Source organism: Microcaecilia unicolor, chromosome 4 (genome assembly GCF_901765095.1).
Source record: "Microcaecilia unicolor chromosome 4, aMicUni1.1, whole genome shotgun sequence".
In the NCBI taxonomy this organism is placed as follows: domain Eukaryota; kingdom Metazoa; phylum Chordata; class Amphibia; order Gymnophiona; family Siphonopidae; genus Microcaecilia; species Microcaecilia unicolor.
This window is the reverse complement of record NC_044034.1, coordinates 125,090,829-125,111,879: the sequence shown is the minus strand read 5'-3', so window position 1 is coordinate 125,111,879 and position 21,051 is coordinate 125,090,829. Positions and strand designations below refer to the sequence as shown.

Sequence of the window (21,051 nt, the reverse complement as noted above, 5' to 3'; positions counted from 1 at the left end):
CTTTGGATCTTTTGCTGCAAATGTCCAAAAATCAAATAGGGAAAATGACCATTTTCAAACCAGAATAATGTCTATCTTTTTTTTCTTTGAAAATGACCATTTTCTAAATGTTGTTGTGCTTAGTACGTCTATCTTTCCGGACCATTAAAAAAAAAGTCCAAGTGAAAAATGCACAAAATCAAGTCATTGGGATGTAGGAGGAGCCAGCTTTCCTAGTAGACTGGCCATACAGGCATCCCAGCATAACAGTGACGCACCCTAGGGGGTACTGTAGTGGACTTCACATAAAATGTCCAAGGTACACATCTCACCATTTTTACCTTCAAAACCCACAAAAAAAACCTACTGTACCCAACTGTACACCGCTACAATGGCCCTTATGGTTGCAGGTATAACCTATATGTGGGTACAGTAGGTTTTAGGGGAGGGTGGGAGGCTGATAGGAAGCAGAGAGTAGGATTGCGTGGCCAGTATTCTCAGTGGAGGAGGGTAGTTAGTGGGGTCCCGCAGGGGTCTGTGCTGGGTCCGTTGCTTTTTAATGTATTTATAAATGACCTAGAGATGGGAATAACTAGTGAGGTAATTAAATTCGCCGATGACACAAAATTATTCAGGGTCGTCAAGTCGCAGGAGGAATGTGAACGATTACAGGAGGACCTTGCGAGACTGGGAGAATGGGCGTGCAAGTGGCAGATGAAGTTCAATGTTGACAAGTGCAAAGTGATGCATGTGGGTAAGAGGAACCCGAATTATAGCTACGTCTTGCAAGGTTCCGCGTTAGGAGTTACGGATCAAGAAAGGGATCTGGGTGTCGTCGTCGATGATACGCTGAAACCTTCTGCTCAGTGTGCTGCTGCGGCTAGGAAAGCGAATAGAATGTTGGGTGTTATTAAGAAGGGTATGGAGTCCAGGTGTGCGGATGTTATAATGCCGTTGTATCGCTCCATGGTGCGACCGCACCTGGAGTATTGTGTTCAGTACTGGTCTCCGTATCTCAAAAAAGATATAGTAGAATTGGAAAAGGTACAGCGAAGGGCGACGAAAATGATAGTGGGGATGGGACGACTTTCCTATGAAGAGAGGCTGAGAAGGCTAGGGCTTTTCAGCTTGGAGAAGAGACGGCTGAGGGGAGATATGATAGAAGTGTATAAAATAATGAGTGGAATGGATCGGGTGGAGGTGAAGCGACTGTTCACGCTATCCAAAAATACTAGGACTAGAGGGCATGAGTTGAAGCTACAGTGTGGTAAATTTAAAACGAATCGGAGAAAATTTTTCTTCACCCAACGTGTAATTAGACTCTGGAATTCATTGCCGGAGAACGTGGTACGGGCGGTTAGCTTGACGGAGTTTAAAAAGGGGTTAGATAGATTCCTAAAGGACAAGTCCATAGACCGCTATTAAATGGACTGGAAAAATTCCTCATTTTTAGGTACAACTTGTCTGGAATGTTTTTACGTTTGGGGAGCGTGCCAGGTGCCCTTGACCTGGATTGGCCACTGTCGGTGACAGGATGCTGGGCTAGATGGACCTTTGGTCTTTCCCAGTATGGCACTACTTATGTACTTATGTACTTATGACACTTTCCACCACAAGTGTAATAGAGAGGATTATGGGCCTGGGTCACCTTCTCTACAGTGCACTGCACCAACCACTAAGCTATTCCAGGAAACTGCTTGCTGCTTCAATAGGACTGGCCATAACTTCTGAAGCTGTCAGAGGCTGGTATGTAGTGTTTCATTTACATCTTTGTGGGGTGGGAGGGGATCAGTGACCGCTGAAGGAGTAAGAGGGTGTCATTCCTTTATTCCTGCAGTGGTCATTTAGGGCACCTTTTGTGGCTTATTCATTAATAAATTAAGTCTAGACCAAAATGTCCAACTTATAGTCCTGGATGTTTTTGTTTTGTTCCATTATGGCAGAAAAATGTCCAAGTGTTAGGAACACCCAGATCCTGCCTTGCTTGCTAAGTGTACTATAAATTCCAAATTAAATTAAATAGCTCTCCTCCAGTCCAGAATCTTGCCACCAGTTGTTGCTTAGAATCATTGAATCTCTTCTTGACATGATCTGTCAACCTATGAATGGACATAGAAAGGCATGGGTCACTAATGGCTATTGGCTATGCTTATCCATATTCCATTCTCAAGTTCTGAGGACTTGTGAGAGACCTACTTTCCAAACAGTAGTACTTTCTGACCTTTTCATCAGAATCTCACTGTGTTCATGAAATAGCTTTACATTCCACATGCTAAACCTCACCCGGTTGTCAGCATTGTACAGTGCTGATCTGTAGGTCATTTAATGTCTCCAAACTGTTGGCTTAGGATCTACATGTTACAGGAGCACAGTTCTGAATCACAAAGACCAGGCATTCAGGCTCCTGAAGCTCAGTCTTCAAAAGGAATTCACGCCTACTTGGAAATAGGGTGTCTTTGGATCAAAAGGTTCTATACAGACCAAATGTTGGGTCCCCACTCAGACATAGCCTCATATGCATCTATGCAGGCAAAGGCACACAGACATGTAGAGGGGCATTTTTGAAAGGACATCCAAATCAGAATAAGGGCATCCAGGTCATAATGTCCAACACAGAAATCCATATCACAGGTATTATTCAACAGATTTCCTGCTTGAAAATATGTGAGATAGATACAGTGGTGTACTGGAGCCGGCTCGCACCGGCTCACAAGAGCCGGTTGTTAATCTTTCTACCAACTTGCGAGCCAGTTGTTAAATAACGTGAGCCGGCTCTGGCTCTCTTCCCTCCCTCCTCCCTCCCTCCGGATCAGGTCCCGCTCACCGATTCCTTGTTCTTCTAATTCTTTGGGGCAGGCAGTCTTGCCTGCCCGCTGCCAGCTGACTCTCCCCCGCTGCCGATTCACGCTTTAAAAATGGCCTCCAAGACTTCCAGAGGCGGCCTCGCGAGACTTCTGCTGAAGTCTCGGTGGCCATTTTGAAACGCGAATCGGCAGCGGGGGAGAGTCAGCTGGCAGCGGGCAGGCAAGACTGCCTGCCCCGAAGAATTAGAAGAACAAGGAGTCGGTGAGGGACTGGATCCGGAGGGAAGGAGGAGGGAGGGAGGGAGGGAGGAGAATTCGCTGACAACTCGGGAGGGGGTGGCAGGGGAGAGAAGGGAGTCACTGGGCATGGGTGGAGGGAGGGGAGAGAACTAAGGGTCGCGCTGAGTATAGGTGCATGCAGGGCAGGGGAGAGGAGAGGAGGGTCACTGCTGGACATGGGTGGATGGAGGGCAGGGGAGAGGAGGGTCACTACTGGACATGGGTGGATGGAGAGCAGGGGAGAGGAGGGTCACTGGGTATGGGTGTATGCAGGGCAGGGGAGAGAAGGGTCACTGCTGGACATGGGTGGATGGAGGGCAGGGGGAAAGGAGGGTCACTGCTGGACATGGGTGGATGGAGGGAAGGGCAGAGGAGGGGAGAGAGAAGAAATGCTGGACATGGATGGAGGGGAGGGAAGAGTGAGGAAGGAGATGAGTTGAGGGGAAAGGAAGAGAGGAGAAAAACTGCACATGGATGAAGAAAATAGGCAGAAGCTGAGGACCAGAAATGAAGAAGAAAGGAGGAAAGGAAAGAAATAAATGGAAAGGAAGCCCTGGAAAGGGAGTTAAGAGGACAGATAGCAGCAGAATCGGATACTGAGCCAGCATGATCAGAAAAACAGTCACCAGACAACAAAGGTAGAAACAAATCATTTTATTTTCATTATAGTGCTTGGAATATGTTCACTTTGAGAATCAGGTGCTCAACATTAAAAGTTTATATTTATTTACTTATTTATGGCATTTTATCGCACACTAAACATGAATTAGATTGGAACCTGGGATCATTTAATTTTTTCCTGGAGGAATGCATTGCCACCCCCCCAAGGCTCTCTCCCCGGCTATAGCCAGCTCTGCAATTTGGGGGGGGGGGCAGAGGGGGACCGGGGAGAGAGCCTGTTATTAAACATTTACCAGCACACCATTGGATAGACATCCATGTTCTGGAGATGTCCAACAGGAACAGTCATTTTACAAACTAGAACATCCAATTTATGAAGTGAGAAACAAGGGGCATAGACATCATTATGGCAGCATTCTTAGCAAATGGTCACACAACCCACTATGCAGAGTAGAGGGGCAGGCCTAGTGGTTAGTGCAGTGAGCTGTGAACCAAGGGACACAGATTCAAATTCCAGTTTAACTCTTTTATTTTGTAATTGTGAGCCCTCCAGGAACAGAAAAATACCTACTGTACAGGAATGTACAACACTTCAATAGCCCTCAGGCTTGCAGGTGGCTTATATATTCAGGTACAGTAGGTATTTTTTCTGTTTCTGGAGGGCTCACAATTTTTAAAAAAATTAAAGAATTAAAGTGGAATTTGAACCTGTGTCCCTTGGTTTACAGTCCCCTGCACTAACCACTAGGCTACACCTCAGACTTGCTTCCTGCTTTAAGAATGAATGCCCATAATACCTGAAGGTGTCAGAGCCTGGTTTCCCCTTTATGTTTCATTTTCAGGTGAGAGGGATGGGGACAACAACCACTGGGGGATAAAGAAGGTGTCATGCCTTAATCTTTCCAGCAGTCAGCTGCTCAATCAGATAACCTGTTTGTACCCTGGACCTGACTAAACAGGTCTAACTTAGGACATCCTTCTTTTAGACTTGGACATTTCTTCCTGTTCAGTAATCACTGTTAGACGTTCTGATTTTGGGCTCTCCTTGGTCCTGCCCAAAACATGCCCACAACATGCCCCCGTTGCTATTTGGACATAATGCAGTATTAGATGTCCCTTTTCTGCTTTTGCAAAATTAGGATTTGGACGTTCCACACACATGAACGTCCATTTGGGCATTTTGAGATGTCCACATATTTCGAAAATAATCACACAGAGGGAATCACACACATATTTAGGCAGACACAGTGACACACCCACCCATAGCAGCTGCTTTATGATAATCTATGCCAGGTGCAGTACATTTGTAACAAGATTATCTTCTAGATAAAATACTCTTTTCCATACAAGCACCTGTTTTCCCTGTTTCTCTGTATTATTTTGCTACACCCACTGCCTCTGAGAAGTTGACTATTGGCACCATTCCAGAATCAAAATATTTATTACAATATACGCTTTCACTTTGCAAGTAGCTGGTAAAAAAAATGAAAATACCATCTATGTACATACTTCTCCTCTCCTGATGTAAACACATTCCAAGGAATGACTACTTACCATCAGGGCCCCCTCACCTTAGAGCAGCAGTTTAGGGCCCTTCCTCCACTCCACTCAGGTACAGCATCTCTCCTTCCCTTCCATACTATTCTATAGTCCAGCATCTCCCTTTCCCTCCCCTTTCCCCCGGTGGTGTCCATCATCTCCCTCTACCTCCCTCTTCCCTGTTCAGCATCTCCCCTTGCCTCTCTTCCTCTCCACCCTGAGTTGTTCAATGGCTTCCCTTCCTTATACCCACCAGAATGGCATTGATATGGCAGTCAAGGAGCCTACACAAGAATAATTGAGGCTGCTCCTTAAAAAATAGGAAGTTCAGAGGAGGTGGGACTTGGAAGACCTTCAGCATATGGAAATGTTCAAGGCTGCATACCAGCCACAATGTCTTCTATAGACAGCTTGACACCTATCAGTAGTACTGTGAGAATATCACTAGGTGTCAGGGCATCATTTTGAATCTGGCACTGGCAAGGGACAGGATTGAATGGGGGTTACTCTGTAGTGGGATATACTGTCCATAAGGCCTGCATTGCCGAACTGAGGTCTATGAACCAAACTCTGACTAGACCAGGAACAATCTTTTTAGGACAATACTGTCATGGTTGTTACAAGACTCCCTACAACAATGGACTGACATTCCAAGGAATATCAGTGTTTTCTTTCTTTGGTGTAAAACATACAGAATGTGATTTACACTGACACAGGTATGTGGTAATCTTGGCTGACCATCTTGTAATGTGCCAGCAGTACCAGCTCTGATAAGGAGGACCATCACTGAGGCCAGGGTCCTCATTATATCATCTGTACAGTCATTCCTTTGCCAAGCTATTGACAATTACCATCTGGTTAGCTCAGGGAGCCTAGTGGACCAAAGCTTTACCATCCACTGTCCATGTGCACACTTTATGCCAGTAGTCTTTGTCTGCCAGCTCACCCAATCAGAGATCTGTTACACATGTAATACAATGTGCACTATATGAGGGACACTGACTGACAGGAGGGGAGTCTACTCAAGGAGTTAGACACAAGAGCTACATAGGCAGTTAACCTGTCAGACTTAGCGATGGACACCTTTCTCTGATGGGTGTTATTTCACTAGCCAACATGAGTATTACTGAGGCACTAAAGCTCTCAGTGCTCATAAAAGAACTGAACTAAGAATGCGTGCTGTGCTGAGTAAGAACCAGTACTGGGTGGCATCTTAGCTTCAACTAAGATAGCTCCAGAGAAGAGCTGTGTGCATTCCAACTTCATTGTTGATAGCCTTCTACAACGAATGCAAACTAAAGACATAGTGGTGCAGGCAGCCTATCGACACAGACTTGTCAAGGAGCCAGCTGGGAAGCTTCAGCTTGGAGTCCAAGAGGGAAAGGAGAGACCTGCCACATAGAAGGAGCCGAAGGACTTTTCCAGGCAGCCAGGGTGAGATCAGTTATCCTTCCTATAGTCAGGGTGAGATAGAAAGCATTACCATGTTCCAAGTGAGTCAGAACCTTTTGGCATGTGGTCTTAGGTTAGCATTGGTAGTTATGTCTCAGGAATAATTATTAGTTACACTGATATTGTTACCTCACTGTTCTACCATGTACTGATAAGTCTTGTTGCTAAGTTTTCCTTATTGTTTTGCCATACTAATATATCTAAGTTTCCAAATTGATTTAGTGCTTAATATCCCACACATCGTATGCAACATCTAAGCGCCTTACAAATATAATGTATTAGAAATAAAGATAGAAAAGGAAACAGGAAGGGACATGTAGTACAGAGAAGGAGGATCAAGGAACTACAATAAATGATAGGAAAGAAGGGGTAGCAGATGGCTATAGATAAAGGTAGTTACATTTGTAAACAGGCTCACAGCAGGGAGGGAGTACCCCAAGATCAACAGAATTAACAATTTGTGGAAAAAGTATCTTCAAAAAGGAAAGTTTTAAGGTCAGTTTTAAATTTTTTAAAGGAGTTTGTGATCTGAGTTGGAGGGATAGAGCATTCCATAGGGTGGAGCAACAACAGAAAAGATAGAGTTGCGGGTGATATCATATCTGATATGTTGAAAAGAGGGAATGGCTAAAAGATTTTGTTGAGATGAGTAAAGAGCCTATGATGGAGAATATGGTATCAGAATACGAGCCAAGAAAGAAGGGAACACAGTAGTAGCTATTTTGAACACCAGAAGTAAAGTCTTACAGGTTTTCTGTGTGGAATTAGTAACCAGTGGGCAGCTTTTAGCAGGGATGTGACATGATCAAATTTTTTCACTCCAGTGATCAGTTTAAAGGAGGCATTTTGTCACTGGTCTTTGTACAGTGAGTTGCAATAATCTATTTGTGACAAGACAAGAGAATGTACTAGTAGCTGAAGAGCAGTAGGGTGTAGAAGTGCCTTAATTGATTGGATCAGGTGCAGCTTATAGAAACAGCTCTGAATCAAAGTTGAAATATGAAGTTGGAAATTTAGAGCATGGTCAATTAAGATGCAAGAGTTTTCAGAGAGGAAACCAGTGGAACTTGTACATTGTGAAGCAGAAGTGGAGTTGAAAGAGTCATACTGGGTGGGTCTGTGAATAAGAGGGCCTTTGATTTTTCTGGATTCAGTTTTAGCTTATGATCATCCAGAAAGTGATCTTTGAGAGTTTGTCATTGAGAGAATGAATGTTCTTTGGGTTGGTAAGGTCTGGAAATGTCAAAATTTGAATATCATCAGGATAGTGGCTCAATGCTTCTAGACAGTATAATAACACTGCTTGCAAGGTTGATTGCAAGCAATGTTATTCCTATACTGTGGGAGTGATTAGCCTGTGGTACTGAGGTACTGCAAGTTAGCCACTCCCTTGGTATATTAAGGTGCTGAAAAAGTCTGACTTTTACCAAACCTCAATATCTATCCCTTTAAGTGTCATTTTAGTACTATCCTCCCCCCCCCCCCCCCAATTGTGCCACTCTGGGTGGACACCTAATCTGCCTAGTAGTCAAGTTGGCACTGCTTTCCATATGGCTAAATGGACATGCAGTGTGCAATAATGGATGACAAATATTTGTATTTATTTATCAACATTTGCTATACGGTTATAACTGAGCACAGATCTAAGCAGCTGATAGACTAAATAAGAAAGCCAGACAGGAACTATAGTGTAAAAATAGTAAAGCAAAGGACAACATCAGACTAGAGTCTTAAACACCAAATAAGTAGAGAAGGGGAAAGGTCAAAAACATGAGGAAGGAAGATGGAGGAGAAGGGAGGGGGGAGAATGAGGGCAGAACTCTGTGGTCTAGCTAACTAGTCAGGAAAGGGCTGCTGAAAAAGCCAAGTCTTAATAGCAGTTTTAAACCTGAAGAGGGATAGCTCAGCACAGATAGCAGCAGGAAGACTATTTCATAGCATAGGAGTGACAAAAAGGAAGGCACTATTCCTGGTTCATTCATATGTTGCAAGTCAAGGACCAGGCAAAACCATGAGATGGTCGTTAAGAGAGTGGAAAATGCGAGCGGGGGAATAGGGAATAGTGAGAGAGGCGAGATATGGCAGTAGACCAATATGCAAGGCCTTAAAGGCCAGCAGAAGAACTTTATACTGGACTTGAAATGCCACTGGCAACCAGTGATGATCTTTGAGAAGAGGAGAGATCCTATCATATTTGCTGGTATGGCAGAGAGCTCTAATGGCTATGTTCTGTAAGGATTGCAATTTCTTGATAACTACATGTGTTGCACCGGCAAAAATAATGTTACAATAATCAATTTTAGATATGAAAAGTGAAAGGAGGAGGGTGTGAAAAGCATCATGAGTAAATAATTTACACACAGAGCATAGTTGTCTAAGATTGAAAAAAACAAGATTTGGCTAACGAGGAAGCATAATGCGAAAAAGATAACTGTGAATCAATTAGAACTCCTAAATAGTAGGAGTAATAGTTGTACCAAAGAGAAGGAGGTCTGAGGATGGACTATTGTGTTGACCAGTGATCCAGCATTCTTCTGTCTTACCAGGATTAAGGACCATGCCATGAGTCATGAGCCAGTGAGAGCATCCAGACATGATTGGAGTGAAGTGATGTAGGCGGACGCCAGGTTAGTGTAGTGAAGTACGAGAATACCATCAGGATAGATTTACATAGAAATACAAAAACTCTGAATAATGGACGCTAGTGGAGTAAGACATAGATTAAATAAAAGAGGCGTGAGAATAGAGCCCTGAGGAACTCTACAATGTAAGGTTTGGGATGAAAATTCAGATGAGAAAACAACTCAAAATAACAGGAAGAAAGAAATGAGGAAAAGCATTGAAGCACTGTTCCTGACATACCAATAGAAGTTAAATGAGAAAGAAGGAGGGTGTAGTCGAAGTCGAATGCTGCAGAGAGAGAGATATAAAGACAAGGGAAGAATGCAACAACCAGAGTCTGTGTGTGAATTTCACTTATTAAGGGAAGGCATAGTGCATCCTAAATGCATGCAAATTCAAAAGATTTCAGTTGATAACTCTAAATAGCAAATTCGTTTTCATTACTTTACTGGTCAATATTCAAAATGATTTAACTGGCCAAGAATGGCCGCTGACCAGTTAAATCGCTTGTTCGGGGCTATCCACTCATTTTCAGCAGCACTTAAACAGTAATCACCACCGAAAAATTAGCAGTTAGTACCTAAGTAAAAACCGTCTATTCTGGGGACGTTCTGGAGGCGGAGTCAGTAGTTGGCTAGTTAAGTGCCGATATTCAGCACTTAACCGACCATGGTAACCACATAAATGGGACCACACAAAACACAGTCCTATCTTTATAAGGTAACCCATAGCCGCTTAAGTTCTGAATATCGACTTAACTGGCTATGCGTTAGCAAGTTCCGCATAAACCAAATACTCCGTTCTGAAGCCTGGATATGTTCTAATATTGAATATCAAGGAATAACTCCAGTGGGGTCAGCAAAATGCTCAACACCACTGGCTGAATATTGACTATATTTTTAACTCATACTAACCATGTTAATGTTCTATATTGGCATTGTTTACTGTCTAGACTTTGGTTTAGTTCAAAAGAAATTGTAGTACTTTAGTAGAAATTTGTTTTGCATGAAGACTCAAAGAAAAAAAGTGTACTTTTAGACATCTGAATTTAACTGCAGAAATTACTTTTATGGTACATCAAATTTACTAAGAAAGTGGTTCCATAGTATAACTTAAATGTGTTATGGTATGTTATTTGCTTTGAAATTATAATACATTTATGACAAAGTCATGCATGAGATGAGTTTATTTCTCTTTTGATGAACTGGAAAAAAGATGTAATGAAAATGCAGCTGATGTAGTAAAAGTTGTACAGGATAGCACAGGAGTCCATTAACTATCATGCTGCTATGCTTAGTTTTTATTGATTTTATGGTGACTATCTCTTTTGATAAGAGACATCCTAAATTTAAATCAAATTTATAGTCAAGCAACTGGAACTGTTTAATTAAAATTATTGCATAGGTTGATCAAACCCAACATAGAAAATGATAGCACATATTAGCTTCAGTTTTCAGCATTGACAAAAGTAAAATCTGTCTAACAGCAGTCGTAGATAGAAACAGATTTTAGACAGAAACTTAGGGGGCTATTTAGCTTAATGCAAGAACTTGAAATGTTGAGAAACAACATGGCTTGGAAAGGAATAATAACTTCAAGAGATAATATAGCAGCCAACAAAGGATGGAAATAAATACAAAGAACATGTACAGTAACCCCCAGATTATATAAAAAGGCACAAATTGGCACTGAGGGCCTTATTCTATAAAGGTTTTGCTCCTAAATGTATGATCCTAATTTATACGCAGAATCTATGCTTCTAAATTTATGCTCCTAAATTATGAGCACAATATATTTTGGAGCATAGATTATGCTCGTAATTTTGGAGCATAAATTATGCTCATAAATTATGAGCACAAATTTTAGGAACTTAAAATTAGAAGCATAACATTTACAGAATAAGACCCTTAGTGCTCAAATTTGTACACGCTGTTATAGAATAAGGGCAGTTGTGTGCACAAATTAATTGGACTTAACAGCCAGTGATTGGCTATAATTTGCACCAGTTTGGTGTTGAGTGCACAACTGCTCTTAGTCGCTATTTTTTAACCTGTGTATGAAAAATTCTAAATCGTGTTTCTTCTAAGGGGGGGGGGGGGGGTTAATGTGGAAGGGGCATGGGCGAGTCAGAGGCATGCCCAGAATGTGCATGTGTAAGTTGCACAATATCTGCATGCTTTTGATACACCATGCAGCGGATCCAGAAGTGGTTAAAATATAATAGCATTTATAAGAAAAAGCAATCCAACATGATCCACGTTTTGCTGAACAAGGGCTGCCTCAGGGGTAAAAACTGTAAATATAACTAACCCTCATTTGCGTGGTTTATTTCATAGGTTTGGCTGGTAAAACACATTTGGTCAGCCCTGCTTTAATTGCTGCGGTGCTGCTACTGGTGGCGATCAAGGCAAGGGAAAAAGTGATATGATGTTGTCAATGGAATCCACAATGCCATCAACTTGAGCTTGTTCCAAATGTGTTTTACCAGTGCTGGAGGAAGGTTTCTACTGGCAAGGCTAAACCATAGGCCCCAAAGCCCTGTGTCTGCTCCTCCCCAGTCTCTAAAGTGGACACAGCGCTGGAGTTTTCTCTCTCCTGCTCCTGTCGGGACGCGATCACTGGGTCCCATCAGGAGCAGGAGAGACAGACCCCGGGGCTGGGCCCCCCTTGGAGGCTGGGCCTGGGGAAATCTTGGGCCCCCCCTTCCCCCTCTCTCGGCGGCCCTGTGTGCATTAATACAGACTTAGTCGCTATTCTATAACAGAAAATATGAATATACTTACTGTTATAGAATAGCCACTTCATGTTCAGTTTTCTGGTGCCTAAATGTGAGTATCATATACAAAATCTACTCCTAAAGGCCATGTGCAAAAATTATGGTTTTAAGTAATTTAGATTACTGAAATACCCTTTACTTGGGTTCTCCAATGATTATACCTGAGACTTTGAAACTAAACTTTTGAGTTCAGGTCATCGTTTGGACTCTATAATCCCCCAAACTGAAACCCTTCATTGGCCCCCAACATCTCACAGATTTAGTTTTAAAACTGGGACTATATTGTTTAACCTATCGCATATTAACTGCCAGATTCTATATATGGCAACTAAAGTTGTGTGCGCAAATCAGCGTGCATTACTGATTTGTGTACACAACTTAATTGATTAATGGGCTAATCAGTGCCAATAATTGGCTGCTAACAACCAATTATTGGTGTTAATTGGCCTTAACTCCCAATTAACGATGTGCACGGAACTTCTATAGCGCGTAATTTCAGGGGGCACTCCAGGGGCGTTCCCAGAATTTATGTGCATTGCTACAAAATAGACTCGATCAGCACCAAACTTAAGCATCAGCATGTACATCTGCTCTTAGGACGCGTAATTGATGGCACCTAATGTTAGACGCTATTTATGCGCTTTGCATTATTCTATAAAAGACGCAAACCTTTTATAAAATAGCATTCAGCGTTTACATTTTTCAGAGCTATTTGTAGAATCTAGTCCTAAGGTGGTAATTTTATAAAGGAGTTCTTGCCTATAAAGGCCTTTTTTTTACATAGATACAAGTAGAGATGTGCAAGCAAAAAAAATTTCATTTTGTTTAATTTCCTGTGTTGTTTGCAGGTTATTTTCTTTTGTTTCAGGGCAATTTTGTAAATTAAAAGGTGGCTATAGCTGCTGCCCCACCACAAAACAAAGCCTAAAAAACAGCTTGTGGCAAACCTCCTAAACCCCTGATAACAACTCAGACCCCCTTAAGAACATTACCCACCCCACCCCTGACCCTCCATCTACTCCCTCCCCTCCCCCCGGCATCCGCATCAGGCAATTTACTGGCTCCGCTGCAGAGGTAGGCTATCTTCCCTGACAATTACTGGGAATATTGGAGGTATAGTGTTGAGACATGAGCTATCCTCTTTGCTCGCAATGCTAATTGCACTAAAAGAAAGGTAGCTTTAGCCCCTGGACAGAAATATCAGGGACTGGAGTACTAAAAACATTAAATATTAAAGCAAAGATAGATATAACCCAGACTGGAATACCAGGCGTTGAAGTCTTGGGATCCAGGGGTGTAGAAACACAGCTTAAAGCCAAATGTTTAGGCATCTTTGGAGCAAGTGAGGGCATTCCCAAACTTGAAGATCATGGCAATTACAAAGCTTTCAAATTGCACAGAATTAGGCTGCTCTCAGGCAACTGGGATGTAACTCAGTTTAATGCAGAGCTACCCATGTTACCCAGTTCCAGTAGTGAAATTTTTTGGCCAGTCTTTGAACCTTTTCTAATTCCACTATATCATCTTTAAGATACGGCGACCAGAATTGAATGCGATACTCAAGGTAAGGTCGCACCATGGAGTGATACAGAGGCATTACAGTATTATTGGTCTTATTTACCATCCTTTTCCTAATAATTCCTAGCATCCTGTACATAAGTACATAAGTACATAAGTAGTGCCATACTGGGAAAGACCAAAGGTCCATCTAGCCCAGCATCCTGTCACCGACAGTGGCCAATCCAGGTCAAGGGCACCTGGCACGCTCCCCAAACGTAAAAACATTCCAGACAAGTTATACCTAAAAATGCGGAATTTTTCCAAGTCCATTTAATAGCGGTCTATGGACTTGTCCTTTAGGAATCTATCTAACCCCTTTTTAAACTCCGTCAAGCTAACCGCCCGGCAACGAATTCCAGAGTCTAATTACACGTTGGGTGAAGAAAAATTTTCTCCGATTCGTTTTAAATTTACCACACTGTAGCTTCAACTCATGCCCTCTAGTCCTAGTATTTTTGGATAGCGTGAACAGTCGCTTCACATCCACCCGATCCATTCCACTCATTATTTTATACACTTCTATCATATCTCCCCTCAGCCGTCTCTTCTCCAAGCTAAAAAGCCCTAGCCTTCTCAGCCTCTCTTCATAGGATAGTCGTCCCATCCCCACTATCATTTTCGTCGCCCTTCGCTGTACCTTTTCCAATTCTACTATATCTTTTTTGAGATACGGAGACCAGTACTGAACACAATACTCCAGGTGCGGTCGCACCATGGAGCGATACAACGGCATTATAACATCCGCACACCTGGACTCCATACCCTTCCTAATAACACCCAACATTCTATTCGCTTTCCTAGCCGCAGCAGCACACTGAGCAGAAGGTTTCAGCGTATCATCGACGACGACACCCAGATCCCTTTCTTGATCCGTAACTCCTAACGCGGAACCTTGCAAGACATAGCTATAATTCGGGTTCCTCTTACCCACATGCATCACTTTGCACTTGTCAACATTGAACTTCATCTGCCACTTGCACGCCCAATCTCCCAGTCTCGCAAGGTCCTCCTGTAATCGTTCACATTCCTCCTGCGACTTGACGACCCTGAATAATTTTGTGTCATCGGCGAATTTAATTACCTCACTAGTTATTCCCATCTCTAGGTCATTTATAAATACATTAAAAAGCAACGGACCCAGCACAGACCCCTGCGGGACCCCACTAACTACCCTCCTCCACTGAGAATACTGGCCACGCAATCCTACTCTCTGCTTCCTATCTTTCAACCAGTTCTTAATCCATAATAATACCCTACCTCCGATTCCATGACTCTGCAATTTCTTCAGGAGTCTTTCATGCGGCACTTTGTCAAACGCCTTCTGAAAATCCAGATATACAATATCAACCGGCTCCCCATTGTCCACATGTTTGCTTACCCCCTCAAAAAAATGCATTAGATTGGTGAGGCAAGACTTCCCTTCACTAAATCCGTGCTGACTTTGTCTCATCAGTCCATGTTTTTGTATATGCTCTGCAATTTTATTCTTAATAATAGCCTCCACCATCTTGCCCGGCACCGACGTCAGACTCACCGGTCTATAATTTCCCGGATCTCCTCTGGAACCCTTCTTAAAAATCGGAGTAACATTGGCTACCCTCCAGTCTTCCGGTACTACACTCGATTTTAGGGACAGATTGCATATTTCTAACAGTAGCTCCGCAAGTTCATTTTTTAGTTCTATTAATACTCTGGGATGAATACCATCAGGTCCCGGTGATTTACTACTCTTCAGCTTGCTGAACTGACCCATTACATCCTCCAAGGTTACAGAGAATTCGTTTAGTTTCTCCGACTCCCCCGCTTCAAATATTCTTTCCGGCACCGGTGTCCCCCCCAAATCCTCCTCGGTGAAGACCGAAGCAAAGAATTCATTTAATTTCTCCGCTATGGCTTTGTCCTCCCTGATCGCCCCTTTAACACCATTTTCGTCCAGCGGCCCAACCGACTCTTTGGCCGGTTTCCTGCTTTTAATGTATCTAAAAAAATTTTTACTATGTATTTTTGCTTCCAACGCTAATTTCTTCTCAAAGTCCTTTTTTGCCCTCCTTATCTCCGCTTTGCATTTGGCTTGGCATTCCTTATGATCTATCCTGTTACTTTCAGTTGGTTCTCTTCTCCACTTTCTGAAGGATTGTTTTTTGGCTCTAATGACTTCCTTTATCTTACTGTTTAGCCACGCCGGCTGACGTTTAGTCTTTTTTCCCTTTTTTCTAATACGTGGAATATATTTGTCCTGAACCTCCAGGATGGTGTTTTTAAACAGCATCCACGCCTGACGCAAGTTTTTTACTCTGCGAGCTGCTCCTTTCAGTCTTTTTTTCACCATTTTTCTCATTTTGTCGTAATCACCTTTTCTATAGTTAAACGCTAGCGTACTTAATTTCCTAGTTTCACTTCCTTCAATGCCAATATCAAAACCGATCAAATTATGATCACTGTTATCAAGCGGCCCTCGTACCGTTACCCCCTGCACTAGATCATGAGCACCACTAAGGACTAAGTCTAGTATTTTTCCTTCTCTTGTCGGCTCCTGAACTAGCTGTTCCATGAAGCTGTCCTTGATTTCATCAAGAAATCTTATGTCCCTTGCGTGTACAGATGTTACATTAACCCAGTCTATATGCGGGTAATTGAAATCCCCCATTATTATTGTGTTGCCCAGTTTGTTTGCGTCCCTGATTTCCTTTAACATTTCCGCATCTGTCTGTTCGTCCTGGCCAGGCGGACGGTAGTACACTCCTATCACTATCCTTTTCCCCTTTGCACATGGAATTTCAATCCACAGTGATTCCAAGGAGTGTTTTGTTTCCTGCAGAATTTTCAATCTATTTGATTCAAGGCTCTCGTTAATATACAATGCTACCCCTCCACCAATCCGATTCACCCTATCACTACGATATAATTTGTACCCCGGTATGACAGTGTCCCACTGGTTATCCTCCTTCCACCAGGTCTCAGAGATGCCTATTATATCTAATTTTTCATTTAGTGCAATATATTCTAACTCCCCCATCTTATTTCTTAGGCTCCTGGCATTCGCATATAGACATTTCAAAACTATGTTTGTTGTTCCTAAGTACATCATGCTTAGTACTTGACAGTATTAATTGGCAATCTTTTGTCTGATTTTTATTGTTATTTAAGGATACCCGATCTACTACAATCTCTTTTGCAACCTCACTATCAGGATACTCTATCTTCCCTGTTATGGTGATATCTTTGAAAGATACCTTATCCCGAACCATGCTCTTTTGAGCGACTGTCGGCCTTCCCCCCATTTCTAGTTTAAAAGCTGCTCTATCTCCTTCTTAAACGCCGATGCCAGCAGCCTGGTCCCACTCTGGTTAAGATGGAGCCCATCCTTTCGGAATAGGCTCCCCCTTCCCCAGAATGTTGCCCAGTTCCTAACAAATCTAAAGCCCTCCTCCCTGCACCATCGTCTCATCCACGCATTGAGACTCTGGAGCTCTGCCTGTCTCTTGGGCCCTGCGCGTGGCACAGGTAGCATTTCAGAAAATGCTACCCTGGAGGATCTGGATTTCAGCTTTCTACCTAAGAGCCTAAATTTTGCTTCCAGAACCTCTCTCCCACATTTTCCTATGTCATTAGTACCCACATGTACCAAGACAGCCGTCTCCTCCCCAGCACTATATAAAATCCTATCTAGGTGACGCGTGAGGTCCGCCACCTTCGCACCAGCCTTTTTGGCTGCCACCACACACTGGACTGAAGATTTCAGTGTATTGTCTATAATGATACCTAAATCTAGACACCTAAATCTTTTTCTTGGGTGCTGACTCCTAAGATGGCCCCTAGTATACAGGGAAATGCTTAAAGTAGGTGACTTATGGCCCACATCAGTACATGTGGCCCCCTACCTGGGGTCAGCAGTACAATTATATACCTAGAGTCTTTAGCAAGGGACACCTGTGATGGTACCCATGTTCCAGCCTCCAGCATGGAGCTGGACTGGGGCCCAGCATGCCAAGTGTCCACTAACACTTATGTCATGGACCATGCAGCCCCTTCAATCCAAGCTTTCCTTCAGACCAGATATCTGGCAGCAGCATTGGTCTAGGAGAATGGCCAGATACTTCACCCCCAGGGGACAGATAGCTATAGAGTTCAATGATGATATAGGTGAGCAGTCTGCCCCTTACTGTGACCCACATTGCTGTTTCTGTGATCTATTTTATATTCTCATTTTCAGGTAATTATATCTACAATAGAGGATAATCTCTTTTACTCCCTGTACCTTCAAAAAGTTCCCCTAATCCCCAGAGGGACACTGGCTGAGCTCATGGATGTACAGTATCTGGAGGTAGAGGTCTTCCAGAGCAGAGTCAAGAGACCAGTTATTGGCCTGCCAGGTCCTGGGGGCTGGCTGGCCCCCCAGTTGGTGAGGAGCTGCTAGGAATCTGTCTTGAGATGCATGTGGATGCACTGGCAACATTCCCTGCACATATCTATCAGAAAGTTTACAGTTTATTCATATTTGCTATACCTCCTTTGCTAGTGGAGGAGTGGCCTAGTGGTTAGGGTGGTGGACTTTGGTCCTGAGGAACTGAGTTTGATTCCCGGCACAGGCAGCTCCTTGTGACTCTGGGCAAGTCACTTAACCCTCCATTGCCCGCCACATGGAGCCTGCCATGAGTGGGAAAGTGCGGGGTACAAATAAAAAAAAAAATTTGCAGTTCAAAGCGGTTTACAAAAAAAAAATTAAACGTAGCAGAAAAAGGAGTACAAATTATGACAGGAAAGCAAGGAGAATTCCAATCATACAACAAAGATTAATTTGATGAAGGGAGGAAGAGGACAGGGAGTGAAACAGGGGAGGGGAGGGGACAGAATAAAAACAGAAAGGCAACACTTCTAGAGCAGGATCACAATCGGCCTATGAAGGGGCAAATGCAGCATGGAATAACTAGGTTTTTAAATCAACTTTGAATTTCTTGAAGGATAAATTGGCTTTAATATGAAGACAGTTATCTTGCCCATTTCCTCGCCAACTGAGGGGCCGACCTGCCCCTATGACCTGGCAGGCTAAAATCTGGCCTCGACTCACTCAGGAAAGGCCCCACTCCCAGATGCCCTCTATTACCTGGGAGTGGTCAGAGAGACTGCAGACCTGTGTACCCCCCCCCCCCCACCCCTCGGGGAACAAGATAGCAGCTCCATAGACCTGACATCTGTGGTGAACAACCTTAGTTCAACTGGTATCACAGGTTTTAGCAGGCCCAAAGACATTTGGGCCACTAGAGGCACATCATGATGGTTTGCGATGTGGACTCAGATTTTGTAGGGGGGGCAGGTATGAATCCCAGACCCCTTCTTCTGCTATAGGCACACTAGATCCCTCTTCTTTAGTGCAGCCCTCTGGTAGAGCCCTTCACATTCAGTGGGAACTGCTCTGATTGTGGACACAGAGAGCCCTTTGGACACTTCTCTCTCTCTGCCTATAACCCCTCCCCCCTGGTTCTGCAGTCTCCCTTTCCCAGGGCTTGCCTAGTAGAATTGGTACCACAGCACCTGTATCCCTTGAATTTCAAGTTATCAACACATTTTGTACAAAGTGAAGACACAGACCTTTGTATGCCAACAAATTTAAACACTGTATTTCTAAACATTCAAACATTACTCTATAAACAGTGGGAATAGTCCATTGCCTTCATTGAGGGTGGCATTGCTCCTCATAGAGCATCTGGAACTTGGTAACAATCTGTCCTAGTAGCAGATAGCAGAGCTAAGATAGCAGAGCTGCTTGTCCCCTGAGGGGAAAATCTGGCTATGAGCAAGCAGGATGGTTTGTGGCACTACTGCAAAGCCCTGGGTGAGCAGGCACTGGCTGGGTGGTAGTATGGCACTGCACTGTTAGATGAATGGATCCTTTGTTACCATTTTTGTCAGGGATGTAGGTGTGTGTACGTTCCTATGCCTATATGTCCTACAGCTGGCTGAGAGATGACTGGGGATCCTGTCAGAGCCTCCCAACCTGCTAGCCACCTCTGCTGAGACCCCCCAGGATAAAGGCAGTTCCCAGACATTCAGGTGGGAAACCTAGGTTTGGGGGCAGCTATCTATGAGGTTCTTATGCTAGCTATTGTTGGGCTCTGATTGATGACAGTGGCTGCACATCAGCACATGACTAATGTCCATACTTTGGGGGGCCCAGGGGAAGGAAGAGTACATATAGGCGGGAGTTTCCACAAGGGGTGGTTGGGGGCCCACTATAAGATGGAGATTTCAGTGACCCCCCAGCTTGACTCTTGAGGAATGTCTCACATGGCATCATACTGACATTTGGAGCTGATAGTGGTATATCCAATGTAGAAAGAGTTCCCTTGTTTAAAGTAATTTTAGGGTTCCAAGGATGATCCAGAAAACTACAGACCAGTAAGTCTGACATCAATGTCAAGTAAAATGGTAGAAACTATTATCAAAAACAAAATTACTGAACACATAGGGTCCGATCATCAGCTGGTGGCAATCAGCAGATTGCTGACCACAGCCAGTGTTAAACCTGGACATTCAATACCTGGCCTTCTCTGGATATCGGCATTGAATTTCTGGGTTTGTGGGCTGACTAACATATAGCCAGTTAAGTGTGATATTCAGCACTTAATCAGCCATGGGGCACTGCATAAAGATAGGGCTGAGTTTTGTGCATACCTATTTACGCGGTTACCCAGACCAAGTGCCAACTCCACCCAGAATGCCCTCCAAATAGCCAGTTTTCAGTTCAGCACTAACCGGTTATGTGCCACTGAAAATTAGTGGTTAGCCCCGATCATGAGCCATTTCTGGCCTGTTAAATCACTGTGAATATTGACCCGATAATGTTTACATTGCTTAATGTAAACATTATTCCGGTGGTGGGAGGTGGGGCTAGTGGTTGGGAGGCGGGGCTAGTGCTGGGCAGACTTCTACGGTCTGTGCCTTGAAATGGCAGATACAAATCAAGGTCAAGCATACACATAAAGTAACACATATGAGTATCTTGTTGGGCAGACTGGATGGACCGTGCAGGTCTTTCTCTGCCATCATTATGTTACTATGTAATGAAACTAAAACAGATATTTTCAATAATCCTACAATTTCTCTTCTATCCCCAATCTCCCAGCAAAGTGATATTCCGGTACCCAGGGAGGCTTCCTCTTTGCTCAGAATTCTCTCTGAAACCTGAATCCCTCTGATCATTTGGAATTTGGGTCTCCACTAAAGAGTCAGGGTCAATTGTACTAACCTCTGTGTTGTCTACCACCACCTACAAAAATCCATTAAAAAGAATTGATTTGGCTCTTCTTACACGTGGCTTTGTAAACTTTGGTCTAAACACCTGCAAATACACATTTGATTCCTGCACTGAAAGGCAGCATATTACGAGCCATAATAAACATACATATTGTGAGTGATGCC

General features: G+C 43.4%; 1 protein-coding gene across 1 annotated transcript in view; it reads left to right on the top strand.

Moving 5' to 3' along the window:
• The window catches only part of KLHL1 (kelch like family member 1), a 683,807-nt gene that overhangs the window by 610,036 nt on the left and 52,720 nt on the right, over positions 1-21,051 (top strand). The window contains exon 12 of the mRNA XM_030202420.1: positions 17,846-18,005. Within this exon, the coding sequence (XP_030058280.1) occupies positions 17,846-18,005 (160 nt within the window). The remainder of the gene's footprint in view (positions 1-17,845; positions 18,006-21,051) is intronic.